At 35.7% G+C, this 22,185-nt stretch overlaps 1 protein-coding gene across 1 annotated transcript; it reads left to right on the top strand.

Annotated features, from left to right (window-relative positions):
* The first annotated feature begins 4,889 nt into the window (after window positions 1-4,889).
* NDUFA5 (NADH:ubiquinone oxidoreductase subunit A5) lies at window positions 4,890-21,377 on the top strand. Its single transcript, NM_001198685.2, is given in 5 exon segments — window positions 4,890-4,919; window positions 5,246-5,290; window positions 12,044-12,160; window positions 17,564-17,629; window positions 21,022-21,377. Coding segments are annotated over 5 exon segments (351 nt in total). The 5' UTR covers window positions 4,890-4,898; the 3' UTR covers window positions 21,124-21,377.
* Window positions 21,378-22,185: the final 808 nt, after the last annotated feature.

The raw sequence follows: 22,185 nt of genomic DNA, 5'->3' as shown, positions 1-22,185 counted from the left end.
CAGAGGTTGCAGTGAGCCGAGATCACACCACTGCACTCCAGCTTGGGCAACAGACTGAGACTCCGTCTCAAAAAAAAAAAAAAAAAAATTGGTGATTCGTGCAAGGAGATCAAAATATCAACATTAACAAGAGTTTAGAGGAAGTTGATTCTTTGAGGGGTTGAAGACCAGTGGAAAAAGCCATTGCAAATGTGAGGAAAACAGCAAGAGAACCAGAATTAGAAGTAGAGCTTGAAGATGTGACTGAATTGCTGCAATCTCATGATAAAACTTGATCAGATGATGAGTTGCTTCTTGAATGAGAAAAGAAAGTGGTTTCTTGAGATGAAATCTACTCCTGGTGAAGATGCTGTGAACATTGTTTAAATGACAACAGAGGCTTTATAATGTTTTATAAATTTGGTTGATAAAGCAGCGGCAGAATTGAGAGGACTGATTCCGGTATTGAGAGTTCTTTTGTGAGACAAATGCTATCAAACACTGTCTTCTGCTACTGAGAAATCTTTTGTGAAAGAGTCAATTAATGTGGCAAACTTTATTGTTATCTTATTTTAAAAAATTGCCACAACCACCCTAACATCTAGCAACTGTCACCCTGATCAGCCGTCAACACCAAAGCAAGACAAAGATTACAACTTACTGAAGGCTCAGATAATTGTTAGCATTTTAGGAGTATTTTTAAATTATTTACATCATTTAGACAGATTGCACACTGAACAGATGATAGTGTAGTGTAAACATAACTTTTATAGGCACTGGGAAACCAAAAAATTTGTTTGACTCACTTTAGGGTGACACGCATTTTATTGAACTGATCTGGAACCAAACCTGCAATCTCTTTGAGGTATGCCTGCATGCACAGATAAATTTTACATACCATTTTAACAGCTGGCTCATTTATGGAGGCCAAGGGTTAAAGGCTCCAGGTTAATCATCCTGTTGTATTTACAGCTTATCACTCTAGGCTTCTCTTCTGGCACTTTTCCTACTCCCAAAGCACAAAACTCCAGGAATATTGAACTATCTTACAAAACATACACCACTGTTTATACCACAGAGTCTAAACTCATTATTTATGTAACTTTAACTCAATCTTGATGAAGTCTAATTTATCTATTTCTTTTTCTTTTGTTGCTTATGTCTTTAGTATTATGTCTAAAAAACCACAGCCTAGCCCAAGATCATAAAGATTTACTCTTCAGTAAATCTTTCTTAGAATTTTTATTCTAAGAGTTTTATTGTTTTAGCTTTTACATTTAGACTTGTGCTGCATTTTGAGTTACATTTCTTATGGTGTGAGGTAGTGGGCCCAGCTTCATTTTTTGCATGTGGCTATCCAGTTGTCCCAGCACTAACTGTTGAAAAGACTGCTTCCCACTGAATTATCTTCAGACTTTATTGAAAATCAATTGACCATAAATGTTGAGGTTTATTTTAAGACTCTAAATTTTATTGTATTAAGCTGAATGTCTATCACTATGCCACACTATGTTGATAAACGTAGCTTTGTGGTATGTTTTGAGATAGGGAAGTATGAGTCTTTCAACTTTGTTCTTTTTCAAGTTTGTTTTGGCAATTTTGGATCCTGCACATTTCCATATGAATTTTAAGACCAACTTATAAATTTCTGCAAAAAGGAAGCTGGGATTTTGATAGGAATTGTGATGAAATGCTACATCAACTTGAATATTGCCATCTGAGCAATATTGACTTCAAATCAATAAATAAGAAATGTCTATTTATTTAGATCTTTAATATTTCCAACAATATTTAATATCTTTCAGTGTACAAGTGTTACATTTATTTTGTTAGTTTATTTCTTTTTGATGCCATGGTAAATAGAATTGTTTTCTCTATTTTCAGATTATTCATTGCTATAATAGACTAAAACATATTTTTGTATATTGATTGCTATGGACTATGTCCTCCAAATTTCATATATTACAGCTCTAACCCTCAATAAAATGGTATTTGGAGATGGAATCTTTGGGAGATAATTAGGTTTAGATGAGGTCATGATGGTAACAGTGGCCTTATAAAAAGGGACACCAGAGATCTCACACTCCACCCTGACCCAACCCCAAGCACACACAAAAAGAGGTAAATGTGAGTATACCGTGAGGGGGTAACCAGCATAAGTCAAGAGAAAAGGCCTCAGAATGAAATCTGTCTTGCTGGCTTTGATCTTAAACTTATCAGGCTTCAGAACTGTGAGAAATAAATTTCTGTTGTTTAAGCCACCTCTTCCATAGTATTTTTGTTATGGCAGCCTGAGCTGACCCTGATGGATCATGTATAATGTAACCTTGTTGAAGTTGCTTTAATTGTATGTATGTGTGTATTCCTTGATAATCCTACATAAAAGATTATGCAACTGTGAATAGAGATAGTTTTACTTTTTCTTATCTATTCTGGATAACTTTTATTCACTTTATTTTCTTGCCTAATTCCACTGGCTAACATTTCCAATATATTGTTGAACAGAAGTGGTGAGAGTGGAAAAATCTTTGTCTTGTGAATGATCTTAGAAGAAAAGAATTGTCTTTCACTCTTAAGTATGATGTTAGCTGTGGGGTTTTTCTAAGCATCTTTATCAGGTTGAATAATTTCTCTTCTTTTCCCAGCTTGTTTATCACAAAAGCATGTTGAAATTTGTCAAATGCTTTTTCTGCGTCTATTAAAATTATCATATAATTTTTGTCCTGTATTCAATGGTACATTAGATTAATTGATGTGGGGATGTTAAACCAACTTTGTATTCTTGAAATAAATATCATTTATTCATGGTGTATAATATTTTTTTCATACGCTACTGAATTTGGTTTGGTAGTACTTTTCTGAGTATTATGTGTTTATTAAGAAGGGATATTGGCCTGAAGTTTTCTTTTCTTTTTTCTTTCTTTTTTTTTTTTTTTGTGAGACAGAGTCTTGCTCTGTCACCCAGGCTGGAGTGCAATGGCCCAATCTCGGCTCACTGCCACTACTGCCTCCTGAGTTTGAGTGATTCTCCTGTCTCAGCCTCCCGAGTAGGTGGGAGTACAGGCATGAATCACCAGGCCTGGCTAATTTTTGTACTTTTAGTAGAGACAGGGTTTTGCCATGTTGACCTGGCTGGTCTCGATCCCTTGACCTCAGGTGATCCTTTCGCCTCAGCTTCCCAAAGTGCTGGGATTACAGGCATGAGCCATCGTGCCTGGCCGAAGTTTTCTTTTCTTGTTGATTTCTTTGGTTGGAATCAGAGTAATACTTGCCTTATAGAAATAGTTGTAAATTGTTTCCTCCTCTTCTATATTTTGGAATAGTTTCTGAAGGGTTATTCTTTAATTGTTCAGTGGAATTTACCAGTGAAGCCATCAGGACCTGTGCTTTTCCTTCTGGATAGGTTTTTTTCTTGCTAATTCAATTTCTTTGTGTTAGATCTAGTCAGATTTTTTTTTTAATGTCTTCTTGAGTTGATTTAGTTCGTTTGTGTTTTTCTAGGAATCTGGCCATTTTATCTATCTTTTTTAGCATAGTTGTTCATAGTATTCCTTCTTATTCCTGTTTATTTCAGTAAGGCTGTTAGTGATGGTTCTTTTATTCTTGCTTGTATTGAATCTTCTCTCTTTTTTTTTCTTAGTTTCACTAAAGATTTGCCAATTTTGGTTTCATTGATTTTCTGTATTGATATTCTGTCTCTTTCTTTTCTAATCTTTATCATTTCCTCTCTTCGGTTTGCTTTTGTTTTAGCTTTCTTTTTTTCTAGTCTCATGCCTCTAATGAAAGGCCTCATCTCTTCCAACTCATTCTCTTCAATTGTTGCCAAAATTGTTTGTGTATCTGAAACACAAATTTGATGGTGTCACTTAGAAGCTTAAGTCTTCTCATTGTTCCCGTTCCTTACAAAATAAAATTCAAATTTTGTAGAATGGCAAACAACACCTTTCATGATCTTAACCAGTTTACCTTAACAATCAAACCCACCTTTCCAATCACATAAAATCACCTGGAATTTATAGATAACATTGTTTAACCTCTTTTCCTTTGTACTTGTGTTTTCTTAATTTGTTCTTTTCACCTACTGACTTTTTAGAAAATACCTTCTTTAACTCCAGTCACCCACACTTTTTATTTATTTCCTTTTCCCTGGTACCATTACACTTTGCACCAACTTCTTTTAGTTACCAAATTCTTTATTAATACACGCCTCCTTCATTATTCTTTGAATTCCAGGATGTACAATCCCATTTTAGAAATTATATCCCAGTAACTGACACATAGTGAGTGGTCAGTGTTTGTGGAGATAGGAAAAAGTGGTATGGTCTGATATCACTTCAACTGAAAAAAATGAGAAAAAGGATGATGTACTTCAGCCAGTGAAATCGAAAAGAGTGATGGAAAATGACCACACACTCCATATGGCTTTGGTTCGTAAGACACAGAATACTGATATCCTTGTGCGAAGAACTAACTTGCTGCTGAGAGGTCAGTTCAGAGGATGCTCAAGCTCCGTTATCACCTTCATTTTACTAAACTGAGAGAGGAAAGTTGAGGAATGCATCAACAGTTAAGCAGAGTGCAGGTTCCTACAGCGACTGGAGTTTTTTGGTAGTTGGGAATGTTTCCCTCAATCTTGGGGCAAGCCGTCAGCAGTGGCAGGAACAGGAGCAGACACACCTGAGAAACCCTTTCTTTCCCCAATCGTATTCTGCCTTAGCTTTAGGCTTGCATGCCCATCACGCACGCGTCAATTTTTCGCTTTTAGGATGGGCGGGGCAGAGTCTTTGCTCCTTTGGAGATCCTGAGGGGGTGGAGCTAAGCTGTTTCCAGGGTGACAGAGTGGCGACCTCGGTGGTCGATTGAGCAGGTCTGAGAATTGTTCCCAAAGGTCTGTGCGTCATCGACTCGTCGGAGCTGTCATGGCGGGTGTGCTGAAGAAGGTGAGACGAATGGAGGTCACTGTTGGAATTTAGACTGTTGGGGTAGACTCAGTCCGATAGCCCTAATTCCCGCGGGTGTTGACCCTAACTGTCGCGGGTTCGGCGGTGCTTTTCGGGGACTCGTTCTGCATGCCCTACCTGGTAGGGCCGGTTAGTGGTTCCGCTCGGAGAGTGAGAAAAAAAGCTCCAAACAAGCGGGACTGAGAGACCAGTAGCTGGCTTTAGACCAGTTTTAGCCGGGGGATTCGTGGTTTTGTATTTCCTTAGCGTGCTGGACGTATGGAAACCGTAGTAAACAGCATGAATCGTGTTTTGTTTTTGAACAGACCACTGGCCTTGTGGGATTGGCTGTGTGCAGTACTCCACACGAGGTATGTACCTTTGTTCTTTCTTCATTCCTGAATTCCCAAAGAAGACTAAATTCCTGTCACTTTGCTTATTGCAGGGTTAACGGGATACTGATATTTCAAGCCCTTAATTACAACCCGCGTGAGCTCTTGAGTTACGGGCGCTGTCCACCTACTTCGTTGATCCGATGTCGCATTTTTATTTATTTATTTCTGCCATGACCCCTTTATTAAGCCAGTTTTCTTGTTGACTTTTTCCTTGACATTTTCGTGGCTTCACTTGTACGTGCTTCTGTCAGCGCCATCTCAAATTTATATCTCCATTTTCCATCTTTTCTCCCCGCCTCACCGTTTATGCTTAGGTGAGTTGGATTACATATATTTAAGCTTACTGAAGGTACTGCCCGCTTTTCCTTCTGTAGGTCTTTTCCATTTGTATTCACGAATGTTTTCATAAAAAAAACCCACAAAATTTTTTTATCCTTCTCCCTTCTATAATCGCACCATTTCTCTGCTTCTCTTTACAGATAACTCAAAAGAGTTATCTCTATTTTCTCCAATTTCTTTTTTATTCACCTTGAATGCACTCAGTCACCCTTGGCGTTTTTCAAGTTCCCCAGTTATCTCCGTGCTGCCAAATCCAATGGTCAGCTCATCTTTCTCACCTTCATTGACCTAATAGCAGCGTTTTTTGACACATTTGACACTTTCTCCATTATGCGCTTTCTTTACTGGGCTTCAGGACTCCCCCAGTCTCCTGATGTTTCCCCCCCTACTCTTTGGCTTTCTCTTTTTCTGGTTATTTCTCTTATGCCCACTTTTAAAATTTGACTTACTCAGAATTTAGCTCTTGGGCCTTTTCTTTTCCACCTGTACTCAGTCACTGAGAGAGCAAATCCAAATAGAGAACAGTTTTAAATACCACCTCTACACTGGTAACAGATTTCCATGTAAAGCACTGACTTCTTCCTTTATGAAAGTCTTGAATATTTAATTGCTTAGTGGGCATTTCCACTTGTATATGTCAGACAGGCAGCCCAAAGTTAACGTGTCCGAAATGGGATTCCTGATATTCTGCCTAAAACCTGCTCTTCTCTCAGGCTTGCTCATCTCAATTAATGGCAGCTCAATTATTTTGACTCAGGTCAGAAACTTGAAATCATCTTTGATTCCTTCCTTTCTCTTACACTCCACATTTGTTATTTCAGTAAATCCTCTAGGTTCCACCTTCAAAATATATCTTGATTTTGACAACATCTCACTACCTCCTCTGCTGCTACCGTCTTCCTCAGTCACCATCATCACTGATGTGGATAATTGCATTCACTTCCTAACTGCCTCTCAATGCTTGTCACAGCCTCCATTTGGTCTTTTTTTCCAGCCAGGCTACTAGAGTTAGTCTGTTAAAATATAAGGTAGGGTCAGATCTCTCCTTTCCTTAAAAGTAGTGGCTTTCCATTTCACTCTAAATAAATAAAGACAAGGTTCTTATTGTGACCCTCCGGTTCACTATTCTACTGTTTTATTTTGTTATCTCTCTACTAGAATGTAGGTTTAAGGAAGGCAGGAATTTTTAATTGTTTCACTGCTAGAACTCTGTCACATAGTATGTGCTCAGTAAATAGTGTTAGTTGAATGAGTGTCTTGCACTTGCTATGATTTCATAATAACTTTATTGTCATTGTTGTAAAGAACTGAACTCATGGTTTTTCCCTTCTAAATGTATTTGATTTCGTAATAACTTTATTGTCATTGTTGTAAAGAACTGAACTCATGGTTTTTCCCTTCTAAATATATTTCTTCCTCTGTGGGATGTATTTTTCTTGATAGTTTCATATCTTTCTGCTCCCTAGGCTGGGAATTTGGACATCATAGTTGTTATTTCTTTTGTACTCTCGTATTCATTTCAATGATGATTTTTATTATTATTATTTTTGCTGATCCTTTTCTATAACAGCTCTCCAGTCTGACTCCTGTTTACTATTTCTGTTGTTACTACCACAGTTCAGGTCCTTGTTCTTGTTTAGAGAATTGCAACAACCTCCTTACTGGCCTTTCTGCCTTGTTTCTCTTTCAGTCCTTTTAACTCAATACAACAAAGCTAATTTTCCTAATCTAATCATATGACTCTTCTAAATCTTTTAATTGTCCACAGAATAAAGCCCGAATGCTTTAACTTGCAATGCAGAACCGCTTATAATCTGACATTTTCTCCAACTTTATCTCCTATGTATTTACTTATGTGTCCTGTACAGCAGTACATTCCAAAATCCCCAGTGGTTGTCTGAAAACCACATATAGTACCAAACTCTATGTATGCTATGTTTTTTCATACCTACCCGTAATAAAATTTAATTTATAAATTAGGCACAGTAAGAGATAAGCAGGCTGGACATGCTGGCTCATGCCTGTAATCCCAACACTTTGGGAGGCTGAGCTGGGTGGATTGCTTGAGCCCAGGAGTTTAAGACTAGCCTGAGCAACATGGCAAAACCCCGTCTCTACAAAAAATGCGGAAATTAGTCAGGTGTGGTGGTGTGCACCTATAGTCCCAGCTACTCGGGAGGTAGAGGCAGGAGGATTGCTTGAGCCCCAGAGGTTGAGGCTACAGTGAGCTGTGATGATGCCACTGCACTCCAGCCTGGGTGATGGACTGAGACCCTGTCTAAAAAAAAAAAAAAGATAGAGATAACAACTAATAAAATAGAACAATTACAACAATATACTGTAATAAAAGTTATGTGAATGTGGTCTGTTTCTCTCAAAATATCTTATTGTAATGTACTACTCTCTTGTGCTGAAGAAAGGACAGAGTGGGATAGTGTGAGATTTCATCACACTACTTTAAATGGCACGTAGTTTAAAACTTATAAATTGTTTATTTCTGGAATTTTTCATTTAATATTTTCTGACTGAGATTAACTGTTAGTAACTGAAACCTTGGAAAATGAAACCACAGATGGGTAAAGGGGAGCTACTGTATTCTAACCAAGTGCTGTCCAATAAAAATATAATGCGAGCCTTAAATGTAAGCCATGTTTGTATGTAATTTATAATTTTCTAGGACTAATTTTTTAATGAAGAAAAAGGTAAAATTTAATTATTTTATTTACCCTAACACATCTAAAATATTGCCATTTCAGTATATAATAAAAAAAATTAACAATATTTTATAGTGGTTTTTTTTTCATACTAAATTTTCAAAATTCGGTGTGTATTTATACTTATACCACATCTCAGTTTGGACTAGCCACATATCAAGTGCTCAATAGCCATATTTAGCTAGCATCTACTCTTTTGGACAGCACAGTTCAAGAAAAGAGAACTGTATACCACTTCCTTATGTTCGCTGTATTTTCTGCCATTCAGTTCTATGTATTCTCTATGTAATTGCCTTTTCCAATATCTTCAAGTTTCTATGATCTACCATCCGTCTGGGTCTATCTTAGATGCTACCTTTTCAAAATATGAACCCTTCTCTGGTCTCAGCTGAAGTGAATTCTTCTGCTATAGAAAAATAATGCTAATACTTAGTGAAACTTAATGTGTACCAGCTACTGTTCTAAGTTATATATACCCTATGAAGCAGTATTATTCCCATCTTACAGATGAGGAAAGGAGGCACAAAGATGGAAATAACTTGTTCAGTGCACCTAAGGAGTGGAGCCAGTGTAAACTCAAGCAGTTAGGTTCTGGTTAGCACACCCTTAACCATTGCTGAGTATTATAATATCTCTTTGATCTATGTATTTCCCCATCCCTGCCAAACACACTTATTTTTTCTTTTTATCATTTTTATTATTATTCCTCTTCTATATCTTACCCTGTGATATGGTTTAGCTCTGTCCCCATCCAAATCTCATCTTGAATTGTAGCTCCCATAATCCCCATGTGTCGTGGGAGAGGGACCTGGTGGGAGGTAATTGAATCTTGGGGTGGGTTTTTCCCATGCTGTTCTTTTGATAGTGAAGAAGTCTCATGAGATCTGATGGTTTTATAAAGGGCAGTTCTCCTGCACAGGCTCTCTTGCTTCCTGCCATGTAAGACGTGCCTTTGACCCTCTTTCACGTTCTGCCATGATTGTGAGGCTTCTTCAGCCATGTGGAGCTGTGAGTTCATTAAACTTCTTTTCCTTTATAAATCACCCAGTCTTGGGAATGTCTCTATTAGCAGCATGAGAACAGGTAAGTACACTCTATAGTACCTTAAACATATTGGAGTGTGATCCGTGTCCAGTCTATCTTTATACGCAAACAGTGTGGTATTGTACATGGGAGTACTGAGTATATTTTGCCATGGGTGGTGATTGTCTGGGGCTGGTGTTGCGTGGTGGTAAAAATAATTTACCAAGACATTTGAGGTAAAGAAAGGCAGATTTATTAGAGAAAGTATGAAAATACATTGCAAGAAAGCTATTGACAAGTCAGCAGAAGAGGAGCTGACTGCAAGTAGCAAAGGCTTGCTGGGGATCTTAAAGGATGGTGCTTGTGCTGTGTGCCGAAGAGAGCTTTGTGCAGTACTGATAACACCTAGGTTGCAGTGAGCTATCAGGGGAGGGTCTGGTGATAGCTGGGCACATGAAGATTGTGAGTTATTTGTGCAGGAGGACTATGTGTCCTGGACCATGAAGAAAGACAGACTTACAGCTTACCTGCTTTTTATTTTTGCTTTACCCTGTTGCCGCACACAATTTTTTTTTTTTTTTTAGTTATACTTTAAGTTCTGGGATACACGTGCAGAATGTGCAGGTTTGTTACATAGGTATACACATGCCATGGTGGTTTGCTGCACCCATCAACCCGTCATCTACATTAGGTATTTCTCCTAATGCTATCCCTCCCCTAGCCCCCCACCCACTGACAGGCACTGGTGTGTCATGTTCCCCTCCCTGTGTCCATTTGTTCTCATTGTTCAGCTCTCACTTATGAGTGAGAACATGTGGTGTTTGGTTTTCTGTTCTTGTGTTAGTTTGCTGAGAATGATGGTTTCCAGCTTCATCCATTTCCCTGCAAAGGACATGAACTCATCCTTTTTTATGGCTGCATAGTATTCCATGGTGTATATGTGCCATATTTTCTTTACCCAGTCTATCATTGGGCATTTTGGGTTGGTTCCAAGTCTTTGCTATTGTCAATAGTGAGGACTGCACACATTTTTTTTTTTTTTTTTAAAGGTTGCTCTTGAGGAGAAGGGTTTATATACTTGTAATTATTGAGATTTGCTCCTGGAGTGATCATGTCTTGTTTGTTTCACCTAATCTGGTTTATGCCTGTGGTTTGGCATAATGATTAATAGGTATCTTTTCACTGTCATAAGTGTCCAAGTTTGGATGATAAATTAAATTTCCATACTATTCATAACATTTTTTTCTTTTCTTCTATATTAATCATCCCATTTTCATCTGCATTTCTCTAGAAACTGATATATTTTTGTCATGAAAGATGAAAATTTTAAACCTGCATTTTAGATCAGATTAAAACTTAATTAAAATGCTGTATTAAAAACTAATATATGCATTATATATTTAAATTGGAGAGGATCAACTTCTTACTAAGTGATTTCTATACTGAAGTTTAAGTTCAGTATGCTTCAATACATGCTATGCATTGACTCAGTTCTCTTGCTACTTTTTCTGTTGAGCCTTTTATGCAGACTTTATGTCATAACTCATTCATAATCAGAAGCGAGAACACTGAAGTATTATGACTATATTTAGTTAAATTTGATCATACAGATGTAATGCTTATATGTGTTTATTTCTACAGAAATTCAAATAAGAAACATTGAAAAAAAAGAAAAAAGAATTTGCAGGGCTTAGGACTTCACTTTGAAAAATACTGATTCAGGCTAGGTGGGCTCATGCCTTTAATCCCCGCACTTTGGGAGGCCGAGGTGGGCACATCACCTGAGGTCAGGAGTTTGAGACCATCCTGGCCAACATGGCAAAACCCTGTCTCTCCTAAAAATACAAAAAGTAGTCAGGCGTCGTGGCAGGCACCTGTAATCCAGCTACTTGGGAGGCAGAGGCAGGAGAATCACTTGCCCCAGGAGGTGGAGGTTGTAGTGAGCCGAGATCACGCCATTGTACTCCAGCCTGGTCTATAAGAGCAAAACTCTGTCTCTGGGGGAAAAGAAAAAAAGGAAAGAAAGAAAACTACTGATTTAGTAAATGACTTGATTTCCAAAAAGGTCATTAGCAATAAGTTAGTTTTGTTTCTGATTAGCCTGGTCAACATGGCAGAACCCCAACTCTACTAAAAATACAAAAATTAGCCAAGTGTGGTGGCGGCCACCTGTAATCCCAGCTACTTTGGAGGCAGAGGCAGGAGAATTGCTTGAACCCGGGAAATGGAGGTTGCAATGAGCCGACATCATGCCATTGTACAACGAGTGAAACTTCATCTCAAAAAAAAAAGAAAGAAAGGAAGGAAGAAAAATACAGATTTGGTAAATGATTTGATTTCCAAAAAGGTCATTAGTTAGTTTTGTTTCTACTTGTTATCATACCTTTCACTTATCTAGAACTTGTCATACATAGAAAATACAGAATGTTCCCACATTTATATACAGGTTTTTCCTAGGTTGTAAAGGGTGTAGATAGGGCACAGACATAAAGAAGTCACAGCAAAGAAGAATTTAAAAAAAAAAAAAACAGATGTGAGTTTTGTTTGTTTTGTCTATGAGACTTTTTAAAGTCTTACAAAGACTTTTTAAAGACTTACAAAAGTCTTTGGTAATATTTTAACCTATGGAAATTTGTATGGTTTGTCTTTTCAGAGGCTAAGTATATTGTACACAAAGATTCTTGATGTTCTTGCGGAAATCCCTAAAAATGCAGCATATAGAAAGTATACAGAACAGATTACAAATGAGAAGCTGGCTATGGTTAAAGCGGTAAGTAGCTAAATCAGTTTTGTTTTCTTGGATTTGTGGTATCATTTAACCGAAAAGTTTAGTTCCTTATTTTTTATATATCCTACACATTTTTCTTCTATTCTCCTTCCTTCAGTGCTCTTTTCCCATTCCTCCCTTTTATTCGGCAAACTCTTGTTTATTGAGTGTTTTCTATATGCAGGGCTCTGTTATATACTGGAGTTTGAGAGTAGGATCAGATCCTTCCTTGAAGTAACATTGTAGCTGTTCCTTTTACCTCTCTTCCCTATTTAGTCCTTTATTGATCTTTTGCTTTTTGTCTATGGATATATCAGTCTTGATCTCGTTTTTCTAATCTTAGAGAACAATAAAAGAAAAACAAAAAAAGGGCATTTTTTTTTCCCAAAGAAACCTATCAAAAAGACTAGACTGCTATTAGCAGTTAAAGTATACAAGAGGATGTGAACAGGTTATATGCAAATACTATGCCATTTTATATAAGGGACTTGAGCATCCTTGTATTTTGGCATCTATAGGAATCCTGGAACCAATCTTTCATGGATACTTATTAACTGCTATTAAATAGCAGTTAATAAAAGTCTAGACTGCTGATTCATACCAAACTGTATTGCACTATTGTTAAATTTTCACACTACCAATCATTAAATGGACTCTATGTAATTATCTAAAATAGTGCTTAAAAACTCTGAAGGAAATTTATATACATGCATAAGTGATCCTAGGCACACATATTTCTTCTTATTAGATTACCAGACTATATAGTTCAAAGAGAATTCCTATCTTTTGTTAGGTATGCAACAAAACATGTGGTTTGTTTTATATTGTTTTTTGTATTGTATTATATGATGGGTCTCACTCTGTTACCCAGTCCAGAGTGCAGTGGCACGATCACAGCTCACTATAGCCTTGACCTGCCAGTCTCAAGCAATCCTCCTACCTCAGCCTCCCAAGTAGCTGGGACCACAGGCATTCACCATCATGCCCAGCTAATTTTTAAAATTTTTTGTAGAGGTGGAGTTTCACTGTGTTGCCCTAGCTGATGTCAAACTCTTTGGAAGGTCAAGTGACCTTCCTGCCTTGACCTTCCAAAGTGCTGGGATCATAGGTATGAGCCACCTGCACCCGGTGCCTCTCCCATTTTATCATCATCTTTCAAATAGCCTCAAATATTTTTAGCTTGTTCCTATCTTAAAATAAAAAAAACCTATATGCTTATATTTTTCTTTACTTATTGCCCTATTTTTCTGTTTTCTCCCATAGCCAGTTTCAACCAAAGAAGGGTTTACTCTCATACTTCTTTACTTACTGGTTCTAAAATCCTTTTCTCTGCTATTTAAACCGCTTTATAACTAATTGATCTGTTTGTACTTCCATTATACTTCATTACATGCTCTACCATATAGCCAATAATAGAGTGATTTTTTTTTCAATATGTAAATCTTGTGATGGTACAGTTGTCCCTTGGTATCCATGAAAGATTGGTTCCAGGATTCCCATGGATGCCAAAATACAAGGATGCTCAAGTCCCTTATATAAAATGGCATAGTATTTGCATATAACCTGTTCACATCCTCTTGTATACTTTACATCATCTCTAGTTTACTTATAATACCTACTACAATGTAATGCTATGTAAATAGTTATACTGTATTTTAAAAATTGCTGTATTGTTATTTTTATTGTGTGTGTTTTTTTTAATGTTTTCCATCTGTGGTTGGTTGAATCCATTCTCAGTTGAATCCACAGATATGGATCCTGAGGGCCAACTGTACTGTCTTGCTTAACATCTTACTGTGGTTTTCTGTTCAGTGTTTCTCAAAGGCTGAGTTTAAGGATATATGTTGAACTGGTTGTATGAAACTTACTTAGCTACCTTTATCTGCATGATTTTGATGTATGGCCATGTTTGGGAACCATTGGCCTAACAGGGTAAAGTCCTTAACATGGTATAGAAGACCTTCTAAGTTCTGGCTCTTGGTTATTTTCTCAATCATATGCTGTTGCTTCTTGTTTTATACTCTATTCTTAAGCAATACCAAACTGCTAGCAGTTCTGTGGATTCCTTGCATTTTTATTTTTGTGTTCATTTATATTTTCTCATTTCCTGGAATGCCTTTACCTTGTCTGATAGTTCTTACTTTTTCTTTATAAATCATCACTTCTTCTGTGAAACCTTTTCTTACTTTCTTAAGTAGAGTTTGACAACTTCGTTACCTCCTTTCCGTTTTACTGGTCATAACTGTATTATGTCTCCACCAGCCATAAGCTACTTGTTAATGATATTGTATTCAACTTTGTATCCTTAGACTCTAGCATAGTACCTGAAACACAAGGTTCCTTAGAAATGTTTCTTTATCCAAAAGGCTAGATATAACCCCAAACACTTAACAGTTGTATCTCTGATTCCTGTTTTTGGTAAAATTGTCACAGATTTTTAATCCTGCATAGAGCCACACACAAAATCTTCAGTGAATATTGCCATGATTATACAATATCTATTTACTAAGCCTAAAGTAGAAATAAAAGTAACTTTTTTCTTTTTTCAGATTATTACTAGGGAGATAGTAATATTTTGGTGAAAAGCATTGGTTTGTGTCCCTGTCCAAGATTTTCATCTTAGTTCTAATACTTATTTGTGGAGTGACTTGGCATATTGCTAATGTTCTCTGTCTCAATTTCATCATTTATAACTTGGGTATAATAATACCCACCTTGAACACTTTTTGTTAGAACTGAATGAGGTAATGTATGTAAAAGCTTAACATAGTCCCAAGTATATAGTGAGCATTCAGTACATGGTACCTTATCAAGTTTAATGGTATTATGCCATTGGTGACTAAAAATCACATTATTCACTATCAGTAAGACAAATTTTGAATTGTTCACCTAACACTGGCTTTTTCTGAACTGAAAGTGTTGTTGAACATTCCTTGCCTTCTTTACCTTTACTCTCCCGAGTCTCTTAAAACAGTGACCAGCTTCCCTGTTTTGTTTTTGATTTTTGGTCTCATATATGAGTTAATTCCCTGTAAATAATCTGTCTCAAACATGCTCATTACTTTTTCCCCTTTTTCCCCCCTTTTCCACTGTTTTTTTTGTATTCACTTCTTTCACCAAGAAACATTTATTGAATGACTGCTACATGCCATGTGTGGTTCTAGCATGGAAACTTGTGCTTAGTTGGCACAAAACAGATTAAAAATCCTTGCCTTCTTGGAGATTACGTGTTAGTGATGGGAGACCAAAAGAAAAAAAAAGTAAAAAGTGAGTAAAGAAGTACATAGTGTGTTAGAAAATAGTAAGTGCAGTGAAGGAAAATAAAACAAGGAAAATGTGTACCATTGTGGGGATGGGGGATGTTACACTGTGTATTACTTTACTATGGCTGCTGTAATATTCCCACAAACTTTGTGGCTTAAAACAATATAAGTTTATTTTATTAGATTTCTGGAGGCAAGAAGTTGGAAATCAACATCAGGGACCCAAATCAAGGTGGTGGTGTCAGGGCTGTGCTTGCTTTGGAGAATATGGGGTAGAATCTGTTCTTGCCTCTTTCAGCTTCTGGTGCTTTTGGCATTCATTGGCTTGTGGTCTCATCACTGCAGTTTCTGCCTTTGTGGTTACATTACCTTTTCCTTTTCTGTGTGTAATATCCCTCCCTCTCTCTTATAAGGACACTTATAATTGCAGTTAGGGACTATATGGATAATTCAGGAAAATCTCCCTATGTCAGCATCCTTAACTTGATCATATATGTGAAGTCTTTGCTGTATAAAGTAACAGTCACAGTTTCTAGAAGTTAATACATGTATATCTTTTGTGGTGTTATTCAGCCTGTCACAATGTAAATTATCAGTAGTTATCAATAAGAAGGTGTTATTTGAGCAAAGATTTGAAAGGTGGTGAAGGAACAAGTGATGCAGATACCCTGGGCCATCCAGCAGATACTCTGAGGCAGTAACACATCAAGTCTTGTGTTGAAAAACAAAATGTCTTATTTTGTCCCTCTTTATTCCATTTATTGGCCAGAAAAACACCCTGAAATGACAAAGCCTTATTTACGTATGTGGGTATATTTACAGATTTCTGGCTCAAAAAGCTCAGTTTACTAGAAAATAACTAAATGTCGTTGAGTGTTCGAGGTACTATATTAACATTTTGTTTTTAAAAACTTTTATTCAAGAATTATATACATTACAAATGTGTAGAAAAAAAGGACTTTTCCAGAATAACCAAACCCTTGCCTCTTCCCCTTCAATTTACTACTTGTAAAGCTAATCTCTATTTGGACTTCTTTTTGCCTGTTTTTGAATTTTATATAAGTGAAATCATTAGCATGTACTGTCTTGTACGTACTATACTCTGGCTTTTGCTTAATACTGTGGTTAAGAGAATCATCTATATTATTGCATACAGTTTATTCATTTTCATTGCTGTGAAGTATTATATCCAAATATTATAATTAATTGATCCATTTTATTACAGATGGTCATTTGGGTTATTTCTAGTTTGGGGCTGTAATTTGTGCTGCTGTGAATATTCTCAAACATGTTTTTTAAAAAATATATTATGCGGCCAGGCAGGGTGGCTCACGCCTGTAATCCCAGCACCTTGGGAGGCTGAGGTGGGTGGATCACGAGGTCAGGAGATCAAGACCATCCTGGCTAACACAGTGAAACCTCATCTCTACTAAAAATGGAAAAAAATTAGCTGAGCGTGGTGGCGGGCGCCTCTAGTCCCAGCTACTTGGGAGGCTGAGGCAGGAGAATGGCTTGAATCTGGGAGGCAGAGCTTGCAGTGAGCAGAGATTGTGCCACAGCACTCCAGCCTGGACAGAGCGAGACTCATCTCAAAAAAAAAAAAAAAAAATTAAATAAAAATAAAATTAAAAAATAAAAATAAAACATATATACACACACACACACATACACATATGTGTATATGTGTATATGTGTATGTGTGTATATATATACACGCATATACAGACACGTGTGTGTGTGTATATATATTACGCATTTCTGTTTGGCGTTATGCCTAGGAGTGTAATTTCTGGGTCATAGGGTAGCATTTATTTTTAATTCTAACGCTTTCAGAGGAAATATAGGAAATACTAAGAAAGCAAAGTCATATTTTAAAATCTGTTTTAGGAAGACAGAATTTGACATTGTATTTCTGTCCCTTGATCAGCTTGTCAATAAACATTTAGCACTTTTCAATATTAAGACAGAAAAGCAATAAAATAGCAGAGGTGAAATGAATTTTCACCAAATATTTAGTAAAAAGAGTATGATGCATGAAAAGTTGTATTTTTAAGTGTTTTTATATAGGAATTTTAAAATACGGGATATTGAAACTTTCAGAGAGTATGCTTCTTTAATTTTTTTTTTCTCCCTGAAATTATAGGAACCAGATGTTAAAAAATTAGAAGACCAACTTCAAGGTGGTCAATTAGAAGAGGTGATTCTTCAGGTAAAGAAAAAGTTGACTATTTAGGTGTTTGGTTTCATAGAGACACACAACTGACATTCCAGAATGAAAGGAAAACTGAATTTCCTTATTTATATCAACTCATCAAATATGTAAGACTAATCACATATAGAAAATGTGGTGCTTCTCATGTATATGTTGATTATAGTATTTATTGTTGATTATAGCATGAATTTGTGAGACTTCTGTTAGAAGCCTGGAGTTTGACACTCTTTTAATTTAATCAGCATGTTCTCCTTGGCCTAACCTTAGTTTAAATTGGTAACGCAATATTACTGTTGTTTTAATAGTTGTATCTTATTTTAAGAGTGTGGCATATTTTTAGTAGGGAAAAATACAGACATTTTGAATTATAAAATTAAAATATACTTTTGTTTTTATTTTTGGTTCTTGAGCATTTGAGCAAGTTAAAAAACAATTGCATAGTATATTTGAGAGCTTAATTCTGCATTACTTCCCAAATACTAACCCTGACATATAATATTGAGTAGTAAAATGTAAGCATGATTAGGAAGAGATTGAGATTAGAAAAGTTATTAACATTATTAATTACATTTAGACTATTTTAAATCTTATTCTATTGGGAAATTTTCTTCTCCTCTCACTATACCTGCTACTTAGACAAGAGAATAAACACTACAGTTTAGTTTTGTTTAATCTGAATTTTAATTCTTTTCCTTTGGTCATAGGTAGGTTATAGAAATAGATAGGTTACTGATGTAAATAGGGTGGAAATATACTATTTTGAATATTCCATAGTTAGTTTTTTAAAGCATCTATGGGAAAAGAATGATGCCTCTTTTTTTTTTTTTTTTTTTAAGTTTTGCGTCTTTTTTCTCCAGTTGCTAGTAAGGTTAAGCTTTAAAAATATGTTCTTAGATTTTATAAATTATATCATTAATATTTTTACTCTGTCATTTAGTCTTTGTGTCATTTATCCATATGAGTGTCTTTTTATAATAAAAGATATTAACATTAAACTTTTGTGACATTGTCTGCACGTACTTTTTTTAGCCTGCTTATGCCTCTCAAATGGGTTTTTTTCCCTCACATGTATAGGTTTTCAATTTTTTTGTTTGTTTGTTTGAGACGGAGTTTTGCTCTTGTTGCCCAGTCTGAAGTGCAGTGGCACGATCTTGGCTCACTGCAACCTCCGCTTCCTGAGTTCAAGCAATTCTCCTGCCTCAGCCTCCTGAGTGGCTGGGATTACAGGCATGTGCCACCATGCCCAGCTAATTTTGTATTTTTAGTAGAGATGGGGTTTCTCCATGTTGGTCAGGCTGGTCTCGAACTCCCGACCTCAGGTGATCTGCCCACCTTGGCCTCCCAAAGTGCTGGGATTATAGACATGGCCACCTTTCCCAGCTCAGATTTTTTTTTTATTTGGTGAAATTTTGTTGTTCCACACCCCTGCAACCCCCATATTATAGGTTTAGAATGTCTTTGTCTTATAAGCATCTGATAAATACTCAATTCTGTTTTATTTAATTTTTATTTTCTTGTATCTTTTTTCAAATGTAACCCTTTCTAATGTTTTCTTACTGTTGATTGAAGGACAGATAAAAGGAAATACTGGGTACTACTGGAGATTAGGGAGGTGTATCACCAACAGACATGATATACCAAATCAAAAGAATTGTTAGATGGCCCTGGAAAAAGAGGAGTATAGCATTCAGACAGCTTTCTGTGAATGTAGACTTTCAGTTATTCAAAGGCCTATTTTCCTGGCCTTTATATTCGTCAGGTAGGCTATGGTACTAGATACAGTGTTATAGGAACTTGCCGCAAACCTTATACTGTTGTCCTATACCTATTTCTCTTTTCTGTACCACCTGATTTCACTTTGATCATGACTTTATCTAGTTGAGATATTAATTTTTCATGGAATTGAGTTTAAGGCATATTAAGTATTTTTAAGTCAGCGGTGCAGTTCCCCATGTTTTCATGGTCAGTATTAAGGGTAATTTAGTTTTAGTAATTTTTTTTTAACTCAGTATATGTAGTATATTATTTAAACATATCATAAAAATATTGAGATATTTTACATTCTTTTTTATATGAAGTCATCAAACTCTGGTATGCATTTTACTCTTTGCAGCACATCTGAATTTGGCCTAGCTGCATTTCAAATCCCCAATAGCTATGTATGGGTAGTGACTAACATATTAGACAGTCTCATTTCTAGATGGGTGGTATGACAGTGTGTCAGAAGCCAGAGAAGAAGGAGGAAATAGGCATCAGGGGCCAGGTGCAGCTGGATTCAGGTTCCTGAGATAGGGCTGATTCTCAAGGATGAATGAGGGCTGGGTGCCCTCCTCATGCCCTATATATAATGCCTGGGGGAGATTGAGAAAGCACTGGATGTTCAAGAGACTCAGGGCAACCTTAGGAAATATTTCATCAGTATTTAAATTATTTTCTCCTTTTGGCATTAGTAATACCTCTACCCCTGATTTCCATTCATCTGCTCTTTAACTCATTGTTTTTTACAGTTGCTTGTAAACATAGATTGACTTTTGGGACCGCTGGCACAAATGGGGTATTATCTTTTAACTGTATAATAATAATTACCTTTAATATAATCCAAGCACTTATTCTGTGTTTGAATTTCTTTTGTAACATCCTGACAGGTGTTTAATAATATTCATCTTGCAGGTTGGCTGGAGTTGTCATAAATATTTTTTTGTTGTAGAAAAAATATGAAATTAAAAGCTACCTAAAATGCATTTGTTAAATATAAGTTGTGTTTGAAAGGAAAAATTAAATGAAACATAATTAAGGAATTTATTCAGTTAGTAAATATTTTTTATACACTTATTGTGTTCTACATTCCACAGATCACTGTTTTATAAATTCTGGGTCTCAAGTGACTATGGGTGATGGAATCAGTTAGATAGTGATTAGCATTAAAAAAACACAATAGAAAAAAGAACGTATCACTGCTAGTAAAGATAATGATTTAAAAATTTTAGTTATATGTTTATATTGTGGAACCTACAATAAAACATATTTTCTTACTTTGGGCCATGGTAAAATAAAGTTTGAAAGTCACTGACATAGATGTAAAGACATACTTCTGATTCTCAAAAAACTTGTGAAATATTATTAAGATAAAAAACCTCACCAACTAAACTTTTAAACATTGTAGCCAATTTCAATCAAATAGAAGACATCAAAAGATATTCTTTCTTCTGATTGTGTAGCTGTGAGAATTAAGGTAATTTAATTACTTAATATTCAACATTTGATGGTAGAATAGATTATGAGATATTAAATGAAAGTAGTATCCAGTAGTTAAATATCAGTTGTTAGTTCTCATAAATATCTGTTGAAGAGTAAAATCCAATGATCTTTTAAAAAATTTGTATTCACAGGCTGAACATGAACTAAGTCTGGCAAGAAAAATGAGGGACTGGAAACCATGGGAGCCATTAGTGGAAGAGCCTCCTGCCGATCAGTGGAAATGGCCAATATAATTATTAAGTGACTTTGATGTGTTGATGGGAAACTGATGTAATTAAATATACTGTTATATTAAGAGTGTTTTCATCTTACATTTTATAATCAAGAAAAGTGATATAGAAAATATCTAGGAGACTGTTAAAATTGGTGATTATGGTAATACGGTCATGTGAATCCATTTTTGATTTATAAAGTATTCACACAAATTATTTCAAAGATGATATTTCTATGAACAGAGAGGTCATGGGAAGATTTGAAAATTATTAAAGAAAAATTCCTACAGATCTTCAATGCAGAGACTATAATTAAAAAGTAAAGTTTCTTCAGTAGTCTGTTCAATACGTCATTTAATTTTTTTAAGTTATCCTGAAGAAGAAAAGGTCCTTAATATAGTCTAAACAAATTTATAGATCACTGTTTGAAGTAAATAATACGAGTGAGTATTTTCAAATGTGATAAAATGGCACAAGTGACTGGTGATAAAATTTGAAATTATGGTTAACCTCCTTAGCTGTGATCTTATGTATGTAAAATAAAACTTAAATATATAATTATATGTTGGATTACAAAATCCATAATGTCATTTTATTTTAGTCATTATTTTTTGAATTATATCATTTACTCTGTTTTCTTATAGTCTTTATTATATTTTGTTGTTACTATGTTATATTTGAAAACCATCAAATTCAAATACATTGTACAGTTGAAGAAATTGACTTAGTACTTAAAAGAAAGATTTCCCATTTCATAGAGGTTATTGGAGAAACTTTTCCTTTTGTTGCATTTGTGGAAGTTAGTTTTCTGGCCCGTGGCCTTTAATTTTCTTAATCAACCTAATTACATCAGGATAGAGGTAGAGTTTCTGTAAAAGAAGAGACATTAAGAGTTCCTGAAATTTGTATCTGGCATACGGATAGGCTTATATTCAAAACATCTTAGTCATGTGACTAAATTCAAAGTGGAATCACTAAATAGTTTGCAGTACGTTTCTAATATAACTGTAGGTGGGTATCAAAACAAGACAAATGCTGTTCAGGGAAAGAAGTTGGCAAGCTTAAGGTTAAAAATAAAATTAC

This window comes from Macaca mulatta, chromosome 3, assembly GCF_049350105.2.
Source record: "Macaca mulatta isolate MMU2019108-1 chromosome 3, T2T-MMU8v2.0, whole genome shotgun sequence".
In the NCBI taxonomy this organism is placed as follows: Eukaryota; Metazoa; Chordata; class Mammalia; order Primates; family Cercopithecidae; genus Macaca; species Macaca mulatta.
Note: the sequence above shows the minus strand (reverse complement) of the source record. Positions and strands in the feature narration are given on the sequence as shown.